Genomic DNA, 19,234 nt, shown 5'->3' on the forward strand with positions numbered 1-19,234 from the left:
GGGGGGGGGGGGGAGAGGGGGGATAGTAACTAGCATGTTGTTTTTGAAATAAATCATTAACGAGTAATTTTAGTGTAGGCGGATATTGTTACCTGACAGATAATCATGAGTGTACCACCAACGAGGAACAAGGGCCTCCTGCCAAATCTATCAACAGTGAATATGGACATAAGTGTGGCGAACACATTGACAAGTCCGGTGATGACAGCTGTCATCAACGCAGCTCCGTCGCCAAATCCAAGTGTTTTAAACAGGACAGGAGCGTAGAACATAATGACGTTGATACCAGTGAGTTGTTGGAAGAACGGAACCAGGACAGCGACTGTCAATTGTGGTCTATACCTAGGTTTCATAATGTTAGCCCATGGATTTTCGACTTGTTTAGACATGTCGCTTGCTATGATAAGATCCTCAAATTCGTTGTCTACGTTGCTTGTACCACGAATCTTTTGCAACATTGTCTTTGCCTTCTCTTTTTGCCCTCTGTCGATCAATGAATTAGGCGTGTCTGGTAGGAAAACAGCTCCTACTGTCATTACAACAGCAGGTACAGCCGCGAGAACAAGAGACACTCTCCAACCGTTTTTCTTCATGGTAGAGGTACCATAATTGACAAGATTCGCGATGAGTATGCCAAGTGTGACAGCCATTTGGAAACAGACGTTGAGCGCTCCTCTAAGTTTAGGCGGAGCCATTTCTGAGAGGTAAACGGGGACAGATTGGTTGGCATAACCAATGCCAACACCTAGTAATAGGCGCCCCAGAATGAGTACACCCAAGTTCATGGCTGCACCATTCAGGACCGCGCCTATTAGGAAAATTAGACCACCGATAAGCATAGAGATTTTTCGTCCAAATGCTTTCGTGGTTATTGAAGCTGCAAATGAAGCAACTAATGCTGCTAAATAGAGTGATGAAGTAAAGAGTTGTAACATATGATCATTGAATTTGCAATATTGGCTTCCTCCTTCTTTCAAGTTCTTCTCCTTGTGATACACATTTGGGAAAAATTTGAGTAAAAATTCATCCATAGATGTCACTCCTCCTGCAATTTTTCAAGCAAAATCATCAACAATAACGTCGTCTGTTCTTGATCTGACATACTTTCATGGTAGTAGATAGAGGATGTGTTTGGTACGACTAAAAATGTATAGGCGAAGGTATGGCAAGAGAGGGATTCAAAGAACATCCATTTTACTGTTTGTTCTTGATCTGACACACTTTCATAATAGTAGATAGAAGGCGTGTATGATACAACTAAAAATGTATAGGCGAAGGTACGAAATGAAAGGGGATTCGAAGAACATCCATTATAATAGACGTTTTACCATAGGTTCTTGATCTGACATACTTTCACGGTAATAGATAGAAGGTGTGTTTGGTATGACTAAAAATGTATAGGTGAAGGTATGACAAGATCGGATTCGAAGAACATCAATCATAAAAGATGTTCTATTATCTGTTCTTGATCTGACATACTTTTACGATAGTAGATAGAGGGTGTGTTTAGTACGACTAAAAATGTATAGGCATAGGTACATAAAGAGAGGAATTTAAAGAACATAACGTTTTACTGTCTGTTCTTGATCTACACACTTTCACAATAGTAGATAGAGGGTATGTTTGGTACGACTAAAAATGTACCGGCAAATGTACAACAAGAGAGGGATTGAAAGAACATCCATAATAAAAGACATTTTACTATATGCCCTTGTTCTTGATTCAACATACTTTCAAAATAGTAAATAGAGAACGTCCTTGGTACGACTAAAACTGTATAGGCGAAGGTATGACAAGAGAGACATTCAAAAAAATTCATTATAAAAAACGTTTTATTGTCTATTCTTAAATCTGACATACTTTCACAGTAATAGATAAAGGGTTTGTTTGGTAAGACTAAAAATGTATAGGCAAAGGTACGACAAGAGAGGGATTAGAAGAACGTCCATAATAATGACATTTACATTAAAAAAGTTCGTTTATCTTTTATATTTATACTGAACGCCGATAAAAAAACTAAAAAAATTAATAAAAATATATTACCTGAAATACCAATATCATAACCAAAGAGTAAACCACCAGTGGCTGCAACCAAACATGTCATAATAACAAAACCTGTAACTTTTCCTTCATAATCACCACTACCACCACTTACTGCAAATCCTCCTGCCATCTTTTTTTTATTTTTTTTACGAATTTATCGAAAATAAAATCTCTAAACTTTTTTTAAAAATAATAAATAGTTATTTAAAATAATTTATACAAATTCTTTAGTGAATTTTATATTGGATAGTGGTGTGGATAACACAACAATAATTATCAAGGGATATAAAAAAACAAAGGTCTTTTTTTTTAATTAATAAAATATAAATTTCAATAAAAAAAATTTTTTTTCTTCTTGAAAGACCTTTGGAATTTTTTTTTCTTTTCTTTTGATAATATTTATTTTCCCTTGTTTTACATGAGCACGGCAAACTTGTTGCCTGCTCTGTCTCTTTTATTTACTTGTTTATTTTTTCGAAAAATAATAAAAGGTATTTATAGAAGGTGAAAATTTTGAATTATCCACAAAATAGGGAAAAATTTAAGGAGATATGAGGATGGAGAGAATTTTAAGAAGAAAAAAGAAGTGAATTTTTATCCATGTATAATGTTTGTGGATGATATTAATTTATGATAATTGATTTAATTAAATTTTAATTTGAAATTAGTAATTAGTAAATAAAGAGATGAAGATGCATATTTGTTTCCACTTTGCATGAAAAATGGGAGTAATATTAGTTATTGTTTGGTGGATAAAATAATAAATCCGTGTGATACGCAAGTAATAATATTAATTATTAATCATGTCATATTGTAAATATATATATATATATATATATGTATTGAAATTGAATATTATTTTCTAAAAAACATATCATATTATGCTCTCAAGCTTAAATTAACCACACTCAATTATATATATTTATTTTTATCTTTCAATACAAGTTAAAAAAAAAATAACCATATTCAATTCAAAAAATCTATTACAATGATATATTGATATTCAAAAAAAAGTTATAACAAAAAGAATTATCTTTATTTTAAAAATCTTCTCCGTCTAAGCTAATGTTTGACCATAGATTTTAAATATTCTTGCAAATATTATTTAGGTGAATTGAAATTTCACTTTGTGTTTGATCATACTATTTGGGAAACATATTTCACTTTTTCAGAAAAATATGATTTATACTCATAAGTTTCGAAAACTATCAAAGTATACATAAGTTTGTATTACGAGTCAATTGAATCTTCGTTGCAACAAATAAAAAGTAGTGTCTATGACACTAGAGCAATGTGGTAGTTTGGAGTGAGTGCTACAAGCATCATTCCATACATCGTGAAGCAGACAGCACATGACTTTGTTATCCTGAACCAATTGTTCATCATTTTCATCAATAACCGTACCATCACTTTCATATTCACTGAATATTCCATCACTACTTTGGTGTTCACGTAAAAAAAATATGTAATATAATCCAAACAACTAATATAGATGGTGTTTTTGTAAAAGACAAAAATTTGATGTGAAATTTCAATTTTTAAAAGATTTCAAATAATGAGATTTGACTCAAGTACTAGAAAAAACTAGTATTTGAGAAGTTGGAACATTTGTCAAAAATATTTGTCAAATAATGACAATATATATGGACAAACATTATTTGTCAATTTTTTTTTCCGAATATTACTTGAGAAATCTATCGTCAAACGGGTCCTAGGTCTTGATGTGACACAACCTGAAAGACAATCATGCGGGTTTAGGTGCGTGTCATGGACTTGGGTCATGAGTCTTGATGTAACATAGCCCGAAAGACAAATCCATGCAGGTCTACGTACATGTCATGAACTTGGATCGTGAGACTTGACGTAACACAGCTCAAAAGACAAATCTATGTAGGTCAAGATTCAAAGACAATACGTGTCATTAACTTGGGTGTCTGTAACATGGTGTACTGTCCCAGGCTCCCAGCGCATGAGATTTCTGAATAAATTAGAACTGTTCTTATAATTGGAGTTAAAGAGTGAACTACTGCTAACATAGAAAGAACAGTCCGATGCACAAAGTATTTCACGTTAGTAAATGCATAAATACGATCATCCTCTCTTTGAACGAAACCATATTACATAAATCTGAAAATACACAATTATTTTCATCTTATAGACAGCTCAAATATACAAATCCAAACAGGTTCGCGGCCATTATACAGCTAAAATATACAATGCATCCTCATTATTCTTACCTAAATCAAGGAAGCAGATCAATTTATAGGCAAAAACAGGATGAACAATAACGACAAGACCAAAAAATGCCTCTCGTCGATCATAGACTGATGAAGATACCAGAACGGATGAACTTTTCCCTGAATATTACGCGACAGAAACTGTCTTTAGAAGTCCATCAAGATACTCCTTGAGTTTAACTTTTGTTATCGCGCCTTCCCTTTTGCTGTCTGGAACTTCCTTTCCATCTTTGAAGAGAATCAAAGTTGGCAATCCGTATACTTTGTACTCTTCTATGAGCTTGGGACTCGCGTCATGATCTATCTTAACAACAGTGATCTTTTCTTTGTACTCCTGAACGGTAAAAGTAAAGGAAATAACGTTTTAAGGAAAAGCATTTACTTCAAACATCAAGAACAAGAAAGACCAGAGACAGGAATCGCTTAATGATTCAAGATTCAACACAAGAAGACATAACTATGTATCATTACACTGATGTATTCAAATGAAAACGAGCTATACTAAAATGAGAAGAGCACTCGTTCGCTGGCTCCTGCATGAAAATTTCTCAATCTTTCCTCACTCGAAGTTCTATTTTAAACTACAGAGCTGTCAATCAATCAGCGGTATCCTCTGGCTAGAGGCTTTTGGACACTGGATCAGACACATAATAGCTTTACGACTTCAACTCTACATGAAATGGGGAAAAAAGCCTCGAAGAGAACATTTCAATAACTCAAGTTAAGCAAATATCACAAATGATTTTTGAGCAAAAAGAAGAAGATTTATTCCATCATAACAAACACACCTTTTAGCAGTTTAACATGCTCATTGAAGAAAAAGTTGGATCTTTAACTCTACGTGATAGGAAAAAAGGCCTTGATCAGAACATTTCAATAAATCAAGCTAAGCAAATATCAGAAATGATTTTTTATCAAATAAAAAAAAATCCTTCATACCAAATACACCTTTTATCAGTTTAACATGTGCATTAAAGAAAAAAAATTGAATCTTTAACTCTATATGAAATGAGAAAAGGGCCTCGAACAGATCATTTGAAGGCCTGAAAATGATTTTTTTAGCCAAAATAAAAACAAACAAATATGTTCCATCATACCAAACACCCTTTATCAAGTTTAACATGCTCATTGAAGAATTTCTTCAACATTTCAGTGTGAACAAAATGCCTCTAATAGAACAAATTTCTTCTACATCAAATAGGAAAAGGGTCTTAAAGCAAACAACAAAAGTGATCTTTCAGCAAAAGAAGAACGAGTTAATGGTCAAAAAGACAAACTATTTTCACGAGTTTCATACCTTAAGTATGTATTGTTCCATTCACCTACCAAAAGTATCACTCTCTAATTGTATTAAAACACACCTTGACACTAAGTTGATACACACGTGCATACTGTCGAGTGGGAACAATATTTGCCCAACTAGCATCGAAGTGTTTTCTAATGCAAAAGGTGTGATAGTTTAGGAAGGTATAAAACTAGCAACAGAGTAATAGTTTAGGTGCTTTTTTATACCATCAACTCAAACAAAAGAAGTTATTTTCCTTCACACCAAACACACTTTCATCAGTTTAACATGCATATTGAAGAAACAAATTGACAAGGGGAAATTGAAGGTTTGATTGAATAGAACTCCAATAACACAACATAAAGATTGTGAAAAGAAGAAACATGATTTGTCCACCCCATTTCCCAACGCGAATCAATGGAATTTCGCTACAAAACAAGGTTTTCCCACCGAATCGGATCATTCATGGAAAAAAAACGCATGGTGGCAAACAAATTCTCATTGAAATATTGATAATAGCTACTGAATATTTTTCCTATTCTCACGTATTCAATCAAAATATCTGCAGACATATGGGAAATTTGTATCACAAAACATGATTTTTCCTATTTCATTCCCACCAAACCAGCTCACAAAAATGCATGGTGGAAAACAGATTCTCAGTCACTAAACATTTCTCCTTTTTCACTACTGCAGGAACAGTCACCGAACATTTTTCATTGAGAAATTCCAATAGAAATATAATGATTAACTGATTATAAACTACGAACTTTCTATTCTAATTCCTATCGAAGATTTAATTGAATATAACTCGAATAACAGGGGAAAAAACGAAGAAGAAGAACCTCAGCAACGGATTCCATGGCAGGGCCAATCAAACGGCAAGGTCCACACCAAGTAGCAACGAACTCAACAAGTACAGGACGATCGGACTTCAAAACGACGTCGGAAAACTCATCTTCCTTAATCTCCGTCAATCCACCGCCACAGCTTATCCTCAATGTCGAACAATTTCGAAACCCTAACTTTCTCCCTCGATTCCCAATCGAAAACCTAACTTTTTTCCAAGTCAAAGAAGAAAACGAAGAACGAAAAGGAGAAGCGAAATTACAAGTTGTATTGAACGAATGCGTCATAGGATATGAAATCCTCGAAGTTGAAGTAGCGACGGAAGCCATTGTCGCCATTGTTGAATGCTTCGAGAAAACTTCTTCAGTTATCGCTAATGAAGAAGGTGTTTTTGGTCCACACACATTTTTTTCACTAAGTAGGCTTGAAATTTCATGCTGATTGCACACCAAAGAATGTATAACATAGTATCCAATGATACCCCGCCACGTCATATACGTTGGTGTCGGAATTTCGATGAGGAGGTGTGAGAGGTTAGATATACTGAGCACGAAGAGAGTCAAGAGGTGATTAGATCGATTATGAGTATAAATAAACGAGGACATGACCTTAGATAAGAAGATGTGGAGGATGTAAATAAGGTTAAAATGTTAGTAGGTGGTCGAGATCTAGAATTTTAAGGTTGTGGATGCTTTGAACGTGGTGGATAAAGTTGTGGGTGGTTCGGAGGCAAAAATATAAGATTCAAACTCAAGCTCAATAACACTAAAAGAGCCTTAAGCATCCACCCAAGAGTCAATAGACCGGTCAAATCATTTGTTCATTGGGTGATCTATGTGAATTTTAACAATTACTTCTTAATTTCTACATAGATATATATATCTCGAGATGAGGTTAATGAATGCTCGAGCACCCGAAGGACTCTATGTGGATCTGCCCCTGGTTGCATACTAAGAATGTATAACATAGTCTAATGATACTCCGTCATGTAGTATATTTTAAGTTATGTTCAGAAATAACTTCTCTGTCTTTTACGATGAGGCGTGAGAGGTCAAACATACTGGGAATCATTATTTAGATTACTAAGGGCATGACCTTTTACATAAGAGAGTGTGATTTATGAAGATCGCGAATAAAGTAAAAATGTTAGTAGATTATCGAGTTTTGTCTTAATATAAATTTCATGTTGCTGCATGCCAAATAATAGATAACATAGTCTGCAATGATACTTCGCCATGTAGTATACATTAAGTTGTGTCGAAAATAATTTATTTATCTTTTTTATGAATTAATTAAATTATGGAATCATGAATAGTCATTGGGTGAATCAATGTTAAACACTATAATCTATAGGAAATTATGTGAAACTTTGCAGAATTATTGTAAAGTTATGTGATTAGGAATTAATATCAATTATCAAAGTTATTTATGTTCTTTATAATATAGTAATAATCCACATGCCTAATGGAGAACTTATAGAGTTTTGACACAATATTTTTTAATCTTAATATGAAATTCATTATCATTTTCAAACTTTACATATGAAATAATATTCAGAATGTTATTATTCTTTCGATATTTAATATTTATTTAGAGCATAATAACTCAATTCACACTTGGAAAATCTCGCTTTTAAAAGGCAATTTGCTTCCTAGTAAAGACGATCTTATATTCATTGTCCAAACTTGTATAGTTAAAAATGAAAAAAATATTTATCATTTTATTACAATCTTTAATATTTTTTTTTAATTTTAACCCATCAACTTTATTCTATTTTTACATTTTCATTTTCAAAAATGCAAATCATTATGCAAATTTCTTTACTTAAACTATTGTTATGCAAATTAAGCTAAGAAAAATGACTTAGAATACTAGTGTTCAAATTTATATTACAAAAGTAAAATACAATTTATCCACATACTTTGAATATTATGATTGCTTTTTGGATGAAAAGAGAGTAATTTATTATATATTTCAAAAATGAAGAAAGAAAACAAAAAAATAAAATGAAAATGATTGAATATTTGAAATTTTTTTTTGTTTTTCAATGATAAAAAAAATACAGTTTGTTCAAATATTATAGCGAAAAAGGACAAATATACCCCAAACTATCGTAAATGGTATGCTGATACCATCCGTCATACTTTTAGCACATTGGTGCTCCTGTCGTCTATAAACTAGAGAATATATATATATGTCCTTCACTCTAACAGAAGACTAAATAAGGACACGTGACGCAATCTTATCCGTCAATAAATGTCAGATCGATGAATAAAATTATGACATATGTGGCACAATCTTATCTGTCCATAAATCTCGGATTGGTGAAGAAGATTATGATATGTGTATGTCCGTTAGTATAAAGGGCATATATGTTTTAGGTTTTGGACGGCAGAGACACCAATATCTCAAAAGTATAACGGAGGATATTTGCATGCCATTTATTGTAGTTCAGGGTATATTTGTTATTTTTCTCTATATTGTAATACAATACATTATGAAACAATTCCGGTGACAATCATCCGAACATAAATGTAAGGGACACATTTGTAATTCAACTAAACATCATATACCAATATTGTTCATTATTCAGAAAAGAGTACTACAAATGATCAATCTCAAACTTAGTGGACCATTTTAGCTATAAAAAAATATCCCCAGTATTTTGTACTAGAACCGACTCACAGTCACCGGCGCCGGCACAATTCCTCCGGTATCGCGAGACCAAAAGTGCGATGAACAGTAAAGACGACGAAAAGCATAAAGTAGAAGAAGGAGAAGAATCGCCATCTCATTCTCAACAAACAGGTAAAAATTATGTTTGTATCTGATAGAGCTTGTCGAAGTTTTAGGAATTCGCCTAATTAGTGTCTTTTAACGCGCCTCAAGCTAATTTATGTTGTTGTATACATTAGTCGTATGGAAAACTCCAACTAGTTTGAGTTGAGGCATAGTTGATTGATGGATTGATGAGAAGTAGGATTCAGTGGCGGAACCAGAATTTTTGATAAAGAAAGTTCAAAATCTGAAGAAATAGACACATGAAGTAGTCGAAGGGGGTTCGAAATCTATTGTATATACCTAAAAAAAATATTTTTAATCATGTAAAAATAATATAATTTCTTTGGCGAGATATGGTGGCTCCGCCACTGGTAGGATTGACAGGCTTCTAGGTTGGCAAGCTCTTAAAATGAGGTGCACGTGACACTTTAGGTGAATACCATATAGGAATGGAGAGTAAAGTAAATAGCTTTTATAAGATATAACTCAAGTTCACATGTTAAGCACGCTTTTGACGCTTGATATGGCGGTCCAAAAGACATATCCATGTAGGCCTAGTCAATGTGTTCCATGGGCTTGGGTTAGATGGTTCGGACATTTGAAGAGGCGGATGCAGCAATGAGGAGGTGTGAGAGGTTGGCTATTGTGGGGATAGGAGAGGTAGTCCGAAGAAGAACATTGGGAGGTGATTCAGAAGGATATGATACACCTCCAACTTACTGAGGACATGAATCTGTAGGAAGTTTTGGAGCTTGAGGATTAAGGTAGAACGTTAGTCGGTAGCGAGTGTTGCGTCATCTTTATGTGGGAGAATCAAGGGGCTATTCTCCTGTTCTCGTTCTCTGTTCTTGCATTGCGTCCTGCACGTTGTTTATATTTATTGATTACTTGTTGGTTCATTGGTTGTGTTTATCTTACTACTTGTTGCATATATTTTTTACTTCATATTTTATATTTTTCTTAGCCTGTTTTGGTAATGCGTTCTTCAATCCTCATTATTACTTGTTGCTTAATTTGATTTGGTTATCTTGCTTTTTATCGTCGCTATTTTCCTTTCTATCATGATTTGTCTTCACTTTCTTTTGAGCCGAGTGTCTATCAAAAATGACCTCTCTATCCTGCAAAGGTGGGGTAAGGTCTAGGAATACCCTCTCCATACCCCACGAGTGGGATTACGTTAGGTATATTGTTGTTGTTAAACCACTTGGTTTTAAATGGCTATTCGAATGAGTAATCACGTGCAAGAAATTCAGATCATATCACCTACCAACCCCTCAATATTCCGATGTGAACTTTTACCAATTAGTGCTGTGGAGTATGGACTCCCTAAGATCCTTTACCCTCTAATACTTTTGTTTTCGGGTGTATAGAGGATAGTTCATCGCTTATACTGTTAATCGAAATGCCAAATCCTCAGAGGACTGTTAAGATGTGTAAGTTTTCCTTTGGGTGAAACATTCTTGTTTCATTATTTAGTGTATCGTGGAGTTATTCTCTAATTTATATTAACTTTGTTGTTTTGTCAGTTTCTGATGATGATGAGATAGATTACTCTGTCAAGCCAGAATTTTATGATCCAGAACTTGATGACAAAGATGAAGTCTGGGTCCAAAAGAAAAGGGGTGGTCGTACTTCTGATGCTATCCTTAATTGTCCAGCTTGTTTTACCACCCTTTGTCTAGATTGTCAAAGGTATGGCCTTTCTCCTTTCTAGAATATCCCTGTGATTTTCGAATATAAAACAACCATATAGTTGATTGCATGTTTCTGTTACTTTACCTCTGGAATTGTTGGTAATTTAGTACTTCTTCAACCAATCAATCAGTCAACTATGTTCAATTCCAATTAGTTGTATAGACTGTATGAATCATCTATATCTATCTGCTCAATGTGGTCCATATCATTCCAATACTAAATGAACTGCCTTTTAAAGCAACTAATTTGGATCTTCTTGCATTCTCGAACAGATATACTGATTTGGGTTCTTATTTTTAAATCATTACTTTTTGAAAATGGTCAAACATATGGAAGGAACAGTCAGCCAGAATGTTCGGATCTTCTTAACTCTACTTATGTTTATCCGCTTCCTAGGAAAGTTTATGTAACAATGAGGGGAAGAGATATCCTTAAAGTAGGATTTGCATTTTTCAGAGTTGTTAAAATATTTTTTCCTCCATAAAGTTTTTGGTGCAGTATGTTGGACCTTGATTTTGTAGTATCATTTCAGATGTTTGGAAATTGATTGTACTATAACATGATTTTTGGAATTTTCGATGTTGCTCGCTCTGATTAACAGGATGCGCTGCATAGGTAAGAGGGTGAGAGTCTGCCACTATTTTTCAGTTCTAGTAATAGTGTAATAGCCTGTTTGAATTGGCTTATTTTAGGTGCTTTTAAGCACTTTTATAGTATTGAGATAAGATTAAGTAGGTGGTTTTAACTTTTAAACACTTGTTTTTAAATCAAAATAATAAAAAATAAGCCAAAAGCCATATGTTAGGATCTCTAATGTATGACTTATAAGCATAAGTTATAACTTATAAGCCCATCCAGATAGGCTCTTAGCATCAAATACAAGCTCTTTTGATGAAATAGGAGCAAAAGGGGGTAATGATCAACTGGAATCACGGCAGAAATGGAGATTGCAGATTAACTATAAATAAAAAGAATATTTTAACTGATTTGACGTTAATTCTTCTTGGTTGGAAGAAGCCTACGTTCAGTGCATTTGGTGAAAGCATGAATTAAAGAATTATTCTAAAATCTTCTTGTTTGATAAGTAATAATTCATAAAAAAAAATTTACTATACGTTGAACTAACGAACCTTTATGACATTACCAAGTTCAGTTATTATCAATTGACTCGTAAACTGAAATCCTGTTGAGTCACCATCTGATCTGAAGACGATTGGTCTGCATTTGCATGTAATTCATCTGCTTTTCAATCAAGAGAGTGCCTTGGTGCATTTACGTCTGATGCGAGCTTCCTTTGCTCCTTTTTTTAGCTTTTTAGTAGGTGGGATAATACATCTGCAATTCAGAATTGATATAATCTTAATAATGCAGGCATGAAAAGAATGTCACACAGTACCGAGCAATGTTCGTGGTCAATTGCAAGATCAAGAGCGAACAAGTGGTTGCACATCTTGGAAGCAAACGAAAGAGGGGTAAGAAAGGGCGTGGATCTTCTGAAGCTGAAGCTGGTTCTGATATGGGCAAGACATATAAACGCGTATGCTGTTCAGTTTGTTCAACAGACGTTGGAGTCATTGACGAAGAAGAGGTCTATCATTTCTTTAATGTTATTCCTAGCGAGTCTTGACATGTTCCTCCTGAAAATGGCCTTAAGCTCTTCGTTTTCGGCTGTGCATTGCTGAGAACTTGAGGGTTCAAAGAACACTTCCTTCCCCAGTAGGGTGCCAAAGTTTTGCAGTTTGTGCTAAAGCAAAAGCTTCCTTGTTCATGGGGTATTTATTTAAAACCATAGGTCTATAGAACTAAATGAGCTTATAAAATCGTTTTGGTTACCATATTATTTGTTGTTGTTGATGATCTCTTCTCTCCTTCTTTACTACCATATTTCATTTCTATACTTGTTTTTTTACGTGCGTTACTGAGCCACAGGTCTATATGAAAGAATCTCTTTGTTTTGGTATTATTATCCCTTCTTAAAGTATAATGTTTAGTTTATGTAAAACTAACACAAAATATTACTCCCTCTGTGCTATCATAGTTGTTCACTATATTATTTTAGGATGTTAAACAATAGTTGTTCCTAATTTGAACTTATCATCAATTATGGTCATTCCCCTTGGTATATTTTTCAAGACATTGCATTATTATATTCAAAAGATGATATAATAAAATCATCCTTTTATTTATCGTTTCTTAAGAAGTATGCAAAGTTAATACTAGATAAATAACATTTTACAGAGAAAAAGTATAATAATTATTCGTTATACTACTGTCACATGTTAAATATGATATTAACAAATATGGGAGTTGACAATACGTTATACTGGTAGATTGCTAAGTGATAAATATTGAACTGTACATAACTTATATATATTGTGTATATATATTTTTTATGGTAAAGAAAAACCTGCAATCGCTATTTTTTGGGTGCGCAGAAAGTAAAATCCGCGCTCTTATGCAATAGCTCGTAAATCACATAGGAGAGGTAACTCAGGCAAGCCGGTGCAATGAGCTCGACCTAAAAGACAAATCTCTTACTTTCGCTGGCAAAGGATTTCGAACTTAAGATCTCCGATATGAAATCCCAAGTCCAAAATACTGGGCCACCCCGAAGAGTTCAGTGAACATGAATAATACTGCATAACAAAGGGATAAAAAAGGATTGAGATACAACAAAGGTGAAGCACATAAAGCAATTTCAAAAGTAAATTATTGCGACTATCTACGGAGTAGTCCTATATCACAACCCGAAGGGTTCAGTGAACATGAATAATACTGCAAAACAAAGGGATAAAAAAGGATCGAGATACAACAAAGGTGAAGCACATAAAGCAATTTCAAAAGTAAATTATTGCGACTATTTCGATAAGACTTGATCTGAATATAGTTTAGATTTAAGTTGGTTTAGTAAGGGTGACAACGAAAGTCATCGAATGATCAGTCTTTTAGTTCTCCCAGATCAGAATATCAAAGGAGGACGTTGCAGATGCCGAGACGGATACAGCTTCTTCTAAGGCTAGAAGACCATTGGAAGACACCTAGAGCTGTAGCATATCGTGGAGGACATTGCAGATGTCCGGGCGAACACGACTTCTTCTAAGGCTAGAAGACCATCGGAAGAAACCCAATACTATAGCATGTCGTGAAAGAAGAAATTATAATTACGTAACAGTTTAGAAAAAAACACGTAAATAAAGACATTACATATCACATTTACAATGTTATTAGTTTTCGTACTTGGTAGGAGATCGACCTTTCGTTATCAGAAATAGGTGCTCTTTACATGTAATTGTTCTTCGATAGTAATGATAATATTTTTACATGTTACCAAAAAAAAAAAAAGAGACTATAGTTTTATAAACAAATACTTTTATAAAAACTATACAATATATATTCTTTTTAATACATAATAATAAATATAAACAAAAACTAAAATCAACTCCAATAAGCTCAACACATTGCAACAAGCTTCATCTAGCAGCAGCAGCAGAGAGGGTTTTTGGGAAGAAGGTGGCAATTGAAAAATGGCGTCAAGAACACTAGAAATAGAGAAGATGAGTGTGGAGCAACTTAAAGCACTCAAAGAACAAGCCGATCTAGAAGTGAACCTTCTTCAAGATAGCCTCAATAACATCCGTACAGCAACTACTCGACTCGAAATCGCATCTAATGCCCTTCAAGATCTGTCACTACGCCCTCAAGGTTTGTGTTGATTATCGTTTTGGTAAATACCCTTTTGGAAATTAGGTGAAAAAGATTGTTTTTTTGTTTGTTTGTTTGTGAAGTTTATGATATGGGGTTTGGTTTGTTATGCTTTGTTTGTATTTCCAGGGAAGAAAACGTTGGTTTGTGTGAATGGTTTACTGTAAAACACCCTTTTAGGAATTAGGTGTAAAAGATTGTTCTTTTGACTTTATTGTGAAATTTATATGGGTTTTGGTTTTCTTGCTCAGGGAAGAAAATGTTGGTTTGTATCCTGTACTGCAACACAGCTTTTTAGGAATTAGGTGCTAAAGATTGTTCTTTTGACTTTATTGTGAAATTTATGATCATAAGTTTTGGTTTTTGATACTGTGTTTTCTTGCTCAGGGAAGAAAATTTTGGTTTTTTTCACTCTTTTATTGCAAAACACCCTTTTAGGAATTAGGTGTAGAAGACTGTTACTTTTGACTTCATTGTGAAATTTATGATATGGGTTTTGGTTATCTTGCTAAGGGAAGAAAATGTTGGTTGGTATCCTTCTTGTAATACAAAATACCCTTTTAGGAATTAGGGGTAAAAGACTGTGCTTTTGACTTTATTGTGAAGTATATGATATGGGCGGAGAAGAGCTTTGTTCAATCGATGAGTAGTATCCTTCTTTTCATGTGATGCATCCATGTAGTTCCTGCTTGTATAGAGCATTGGTATCGTTTGGAGAGATTGGTATGTCTGTTGTATACTGCCAAGTTGACCTTGTTATCTTCAATGAAAACCTTACTAACATGATATGGGTTTTGGTTTTTATACTGTGTTTTCTTGCTCAGGGAAGAAAATGTTGGTTCGTATCCCTCTTGTACTGCAAAATGCCTTTTAAGAATTAGGACTTTATTGTGAAATTTGTGATATTGGTTTTGGTTTTTTCTTACTGTGTTTCCTTGCTCAGGGAAGAAAATGTTGGTGCCTTTAACAGCGTCGTTATATGTGCCGGGAACTCTAGATGATGCTGATAAGGTTTTGGTAGATGTCGGCACTGGATATTTTGTTGAGGTATGTATTTATCTGTTGGTTGCATCTGTAATTGGGACATTTGGCTTGCTATTTATTTCTGCTAAATGAATAGATAAATCTACGATCTCTATCTATCTATCTATCTATCTATCTATATATATATATATATATATATTTGATGGGTATCTGGGGTGAATTAGGATAGGGTGACCATGGAGATGCTTTTGTGTATGCAACTAAAGTAAAGACTTTTTTTTCTTGTGTATAGCAATTTCTTAGCCAAGGTTTATTTATATGTTAGTGTTTGATTTACCACAGAATTTAAGGACTTAATTTAACTTGTGAAGTATATTGGTCTAGTGAAAGAAAATAAACATAGTAGTTGGAAAGTCAGTTTGATTTTAAGTCTTAAGAAAACATATCAGAAGTTTATATATTGAATAGTTTAGTGGACATGTATTTTTGGAAGTTGAGTAAGTAGTATAGAAATGTTGGTCTCAAACATTTTGAAGTGTAGCAAAATGGAAAGAGAGTCGTATGGGGGAGCATATTCTAAATCCATTGGTAATGTGCCTTGGTTGTTACTGACATGCTTGGTTTGGATTCTCGAGGAACTTGATGCTGTTTAAATTGTGTCGTTCTTGTCAGACTTTATTTTTCCTATATTTTACCTTCTCTTTGTGGAGGTCATAATTGATATTGTCTATTTGAGGATTGTTATTTAAAGAGGTTGAGTTTTCTTCTGTCCTAATGAACTGTTTATTTTCCAGGAAATGTAATTGATTTCATTGCTACGTATGCTGGAAGCAACATAGTTATGATTAATTCAAAAAATTCTTTCTACATGCTAAATATCTTTTTATGGTTATGATCTTCTGTTTTGGACTGAAAAGAAGTCCAGCGGACACTTACTTTGACAATTTCTAGTTATTTGATTTTATTAAGTTTAGGTAGTTGGATGTTTATTCTAGATTTTCTGATCTTTATAGGTCTTAAGTAAGTTATTTTTCCCTTCAAAGATTTATCTTCATGTATCACGAAGTATGTTTTATGTAGTTCTTGGATCATCCATTTTCCTTTTACATTTTCAAGAAATAAATTGATGATGTCTTGGAATCTAAGAGACTGTAGTTGTAGCATTATCCAAGAAAACACATTTGTTATTCCATGCTTCAATTTTTCATCTGTGGAAAAGCCATTTATTATCTTTTCAATTACTTCTAACGCTAGAAGTTTCATTCCTAAGATTGTGTTCTTTTCTTTATTTGAATAGAAAACAATGACAGAAGGAAAAGATTACTGTGAGCGGAAAATCAACCTGCTTAAGTCCAACTACGAGCAGCTTCTTGATGTAAGTATCCATTTTGTTTCACTTGGTGGAGCGAGTTCATTGTGCAATTTTTGAGCTGTTTATTTATTCTGTTTTGACATAAATTCTGCCTGGAGAAACCTTCTCGGTGGTTTCATTTCTGATTTACTAAGTACCCTATCTGTAACAATCCTCCTACCTGGTATTTCTGTGATTTGTGAGATATCGTCTTAATCATCTATCTAATGTAAATCAGCCTTCTTTACTTGGTGCGATAGATGTGAGAAAAAGTTAAGTGAAAAAAATTGCTTTTATGGGTTCCAAGGCGTTCTCAGCCGTGTGTCATACCACAAATGTACAAGAAGGTTTTAGAGGGCATCATGTGACCTCTGTCAATGCACATGCGACACACGCACGCACACAAACTACATGACTAAACTCATTAAGAAACATCATCAAGAACAGTGTGATTACTGTCATAAGCTCAATTTCTGTTGTGAGGAAGAGTTCAGATTCTTCAGAAAAATAAGTTAGCGTAAAATTCAAATTTTATCCCGACTTCATCTGGATTCTGGCGTACCATTGGAATGGTTCATTTATATTTTATAGTATATTTATACCTCCGATTCTTCAGATTCTTCCCTTCTCTATGTTGCCGCCTATTCTGATTCCGGTTTTTCCTTCTGTTGTGATGTCGTTGTTCACCTTCCTTCCCGTCTACTACTTCCATGTTCTTATCCTTCTCATACTCTTTCCGCTTGATGTTCTCCAGCAACTGACCACTCCTCTACTTCTATTCTTTCCGTGCATCTGCAATGTCCTTGCTTGATAACGAAGAAAGCAAGACAAACAAATTGAAACAGAGGGACGATCTGTCGGTCTTTTAACATATGTTGTGCCGATGATACTGTACAAAGATTTCTTGGATTTATACAACCAACTCTAATCATATTTTTCATTTGTTATGGAAAGCACCTTCTTGATTTAGTAATCATTTGTACAAATGCAGGTTGCGACGAAGAAGAAAAGTGTTGCTGATGAAACTGGTCTTATCTTGCAAGCTAAATTAAGACAACTTGCTCAAGCACAATAGAAAGGTCAACGCTCTGGAGGTCCCTTCGTTGATAACTCAACGAGCTCATGTGCCTCAAAAGAACTTTACGAGTACCAAATTCTGTCTGAATTAGTATTACTGGAGCTGTGAAGTAGAAGTTCAACGAGTGTTCAACGTACCTCCCTCCCTTTCACCCTCACTTTTCGTGTTCTTTTTACCTTCCGCGAGAAATCGTTGATTGATGATCATCTGTTCCATTGTAGCAGACATTTGGTTGATTACAAGAAGTTTATGATTTACATTGCAAATGTCTTTTGGTGAGTGAAACCATGGTACAATTCTACTTTTGCTGCATCTCAAGTTTCTATTTCAACTAGTATGTGTTTGAGTGTGTATTGGAAGACGAAAGCTGTTGTTACGGTAAAATTATAACATACTCAGTGTAATTTCACGAGTCAGATCGGGAGAAATTAGTGCATACACAGACTTTATCTCTAAGGGTAAAAAATGTCTTTAGTTTAGGACTGTTAAGTCAAATTTCAGATAAATTAATACTGCAATTTCATATGCCAAAATGATTTTTATCTCTAAAAATTACATTATGCTAGGGTTTGATTTATAATATTTTTGGCAAATTATTTTTTTAGGTGAAATTTTGCTATGTATTTATAGTCATAAATTTTGGGAGCATTTTATAATGAACATATTATGTTAAAAATAATATTATAACATTAACGATAAATAACAAGACAGACAAAAACATTATATTAATTGCATACTCAAATTCGTCACTGGTTCAGAATTATAACCTAACAAAAATAAATTGTTCTTTTTTCTCAATTCTCTTAGTAGTTATTAATGGAGTAATTTGTTTGATAAATATTAGTTAAAATTAATAAACAATAAGTGTTTTTATAAAATATAAAATTTGGGATAACTTTTTAATCTTTAAAGATTTCCAAATATAAAAACTTAGTCCAAACACTATCATTTTCTAGTATTTGAAGCTTGGGATTTTTATCGAATATATTTGCTAAGTAAATGGTGAATTGTATAATCAAACACTATCGTTAAAGTTTTTCTCAAATATATTTGTGATCGAACGGGTTCTATATATATTACAAATAAATTGATATTTATTTTAATTTGTGTGTAGGTTGAAATTTTATTCGTAAATTCGAATATAGAAACTTATGTATTTTGAAATAAAGTTTTTATATTTGATATCTATGTAAAAATCTATATCTATTTACGTGATAACATTTTGAATT

At 33.6% G+C, this 19,234-nt stretch overlaps 4 protein-coding genes across 4 annotated transcripts in view; 2 read left to right on the forward strand and 2 right to left on the reverse strand.

Annotated features, from left to right (window-relative positions):
• LOC107014822 (sugar transport protein 10) overlaps positions 1-2,516 on the reverse strand; it is a 4,839-nt gene extending 2,323 nt beyond the window's left edge. The window contains exons 1-2 of the mRNA XM_015214923.2: positions 2,044-2,516; positions 93-1,045 (exon numbers count right to left, since the gene is read on the reverse strand). Coding sequence (XP_015070409.1) covers positions 93-1,045; positions 2,044-2,173 — 1,083 coding nt within the window. The 5' untranslated portion in view covers positions 2,174-2,516. The remainder of the gene's footprint in view (positions 1-92; positions 1,046-2,043) is intronic.
• A 1,601-nt stretch (positions 2,517-4,117) lies between these two features.
• On the reverse strand, positions 4,118-6,843 carry LOC107008452 (thioredoxin X, chloroplastic). Its single transcript, XM_015207496.2, has 2 exons — positions 6,411-6,843; positions 4,118-4,614 (listed from the first exon to the last, which is right to left on the reverse strand). Exons 1-2 carry the CDS (start codon positions 6,750-6,752, stop codon positions 4,408-4,410), a joined length of 549 nt encoding a protein of 182 aa, XP_015062982.1. The 5' UTR covers positions 6,753-6,843; the 3' UTR covers positions 4,118-4,407.
• A 2,222-nt stretch (positions 6,844-9,065) lies between these two features.
• On the forward strand, positions 9,066-12,799 carry LOC107013347 (E2F-associated phosphoprotein). The gene is made up of 3 exons (XM_015213279.2): positions 9,066-9,222; positions 10,722-10,887; positions 12,262-12,799. Exons 1-3 carry the CDS (start codon positions 9,150-9,152, stop codon positions 12,515-12,517), a joined length of 495 nt encoding a protein of 164 aa, XP_015068765.1. The 5' UTR covers positions 9,066-9,149; the 3' UTR covers positions 12,518-12,799.
• A 1,507-nt stretch (positions 12,800-14,306) lies between these two features.
• Positions 14,307-18,421, forward strand: LOC107009018 (probable prefoldin subunit 5). Its single transcript, XM_015208272.2, has 4 exons — positions 14,307-14,592; positions 15,536-15,639; positions 16,874-16,951; positions 17,919-18,421. Exons 1-4 carry the CDS (start codon positions 14,415-14,417, stop codon positions 18,000-18,002), a joined length of 444 nt encoding a protein of 147 aa, XP_015063758.1. The 5' UTR covers positions 14,307-14,414; the 3' UTR covers positions 18,003-18,421.
• Positions 18,422-19,234: the final 813 nt, after the last annotated feature.

Source organism: Solanum pennellii, chromosome 1 (genome assembly GCF_001406875.1).
Source record: "Solanum pennellii chromosome 1, SPENNV200".
Lineage (NCBI taxonomy): Eukaryota > Viridiplantae > Streptophyta > Magnoliopsida > Solanales > Solanaceae > Solanum > Solanum pennellii.

Bases quoted from the DNA above. Each gene is read 5' to 3' on its own strand.
- LOC107008452 (XM_015207496.2), bottom strand. From the start codon at position 6,752: ATGGCGACAATGGCTTCCGTCGCTACTTCAACTTCGAGGATTTCATAT. The intron at 4,615-6,410 runs GTTCTTCTTCTT...TTTACCGTTCAG, and splicing joins CCATGGAATCCGTTGCTGAG to GAGTACAAAGAAAAGATCAC.
- LOC107013347 (XM_015213279.2), top strand. From the start codon at position 9,150: ATGAACAGTAAAGACGACGAAAAGCATAAAGTAGAAGAAGGAGAAGAA. The intron at 9,223-10,721 runs GTAAAAATTATG...TTGTTTTGTCAG, and splicing joins ATCTCATTCTCAACAAACAG to TTTCTGATGATGATGAGATA. The intron at 10,888-12,261 runs GTATGGCCTTTC...TTAATAATGCAG, and splicing joins CTTTGTCTAGATTGTCAAAG to GCATGAAAAGAATGTCACAC.
- LOC107009018 (XM_015208272.2), top strand. From the start codon at position 14,415: ATGGCGTCAAGAACACTAGAAATAGAGAAGATGAGTGTGGAGCAACTT. The intron at 14,593-15,535 runs GTTTGTGTTGAT...TTCCTTGCTCAG, and splicing joins TCTGTCACTACGCCCTCAAG to GGAAGAAAATGTTGGTGCCT. The intron at 15,640-16,873 runs GTATGTATTTAT...TTATTTGAATAG, and splicing joins GCACTGGATATTTTGTTGAG to AAAACAATGACAGAAGGAAA.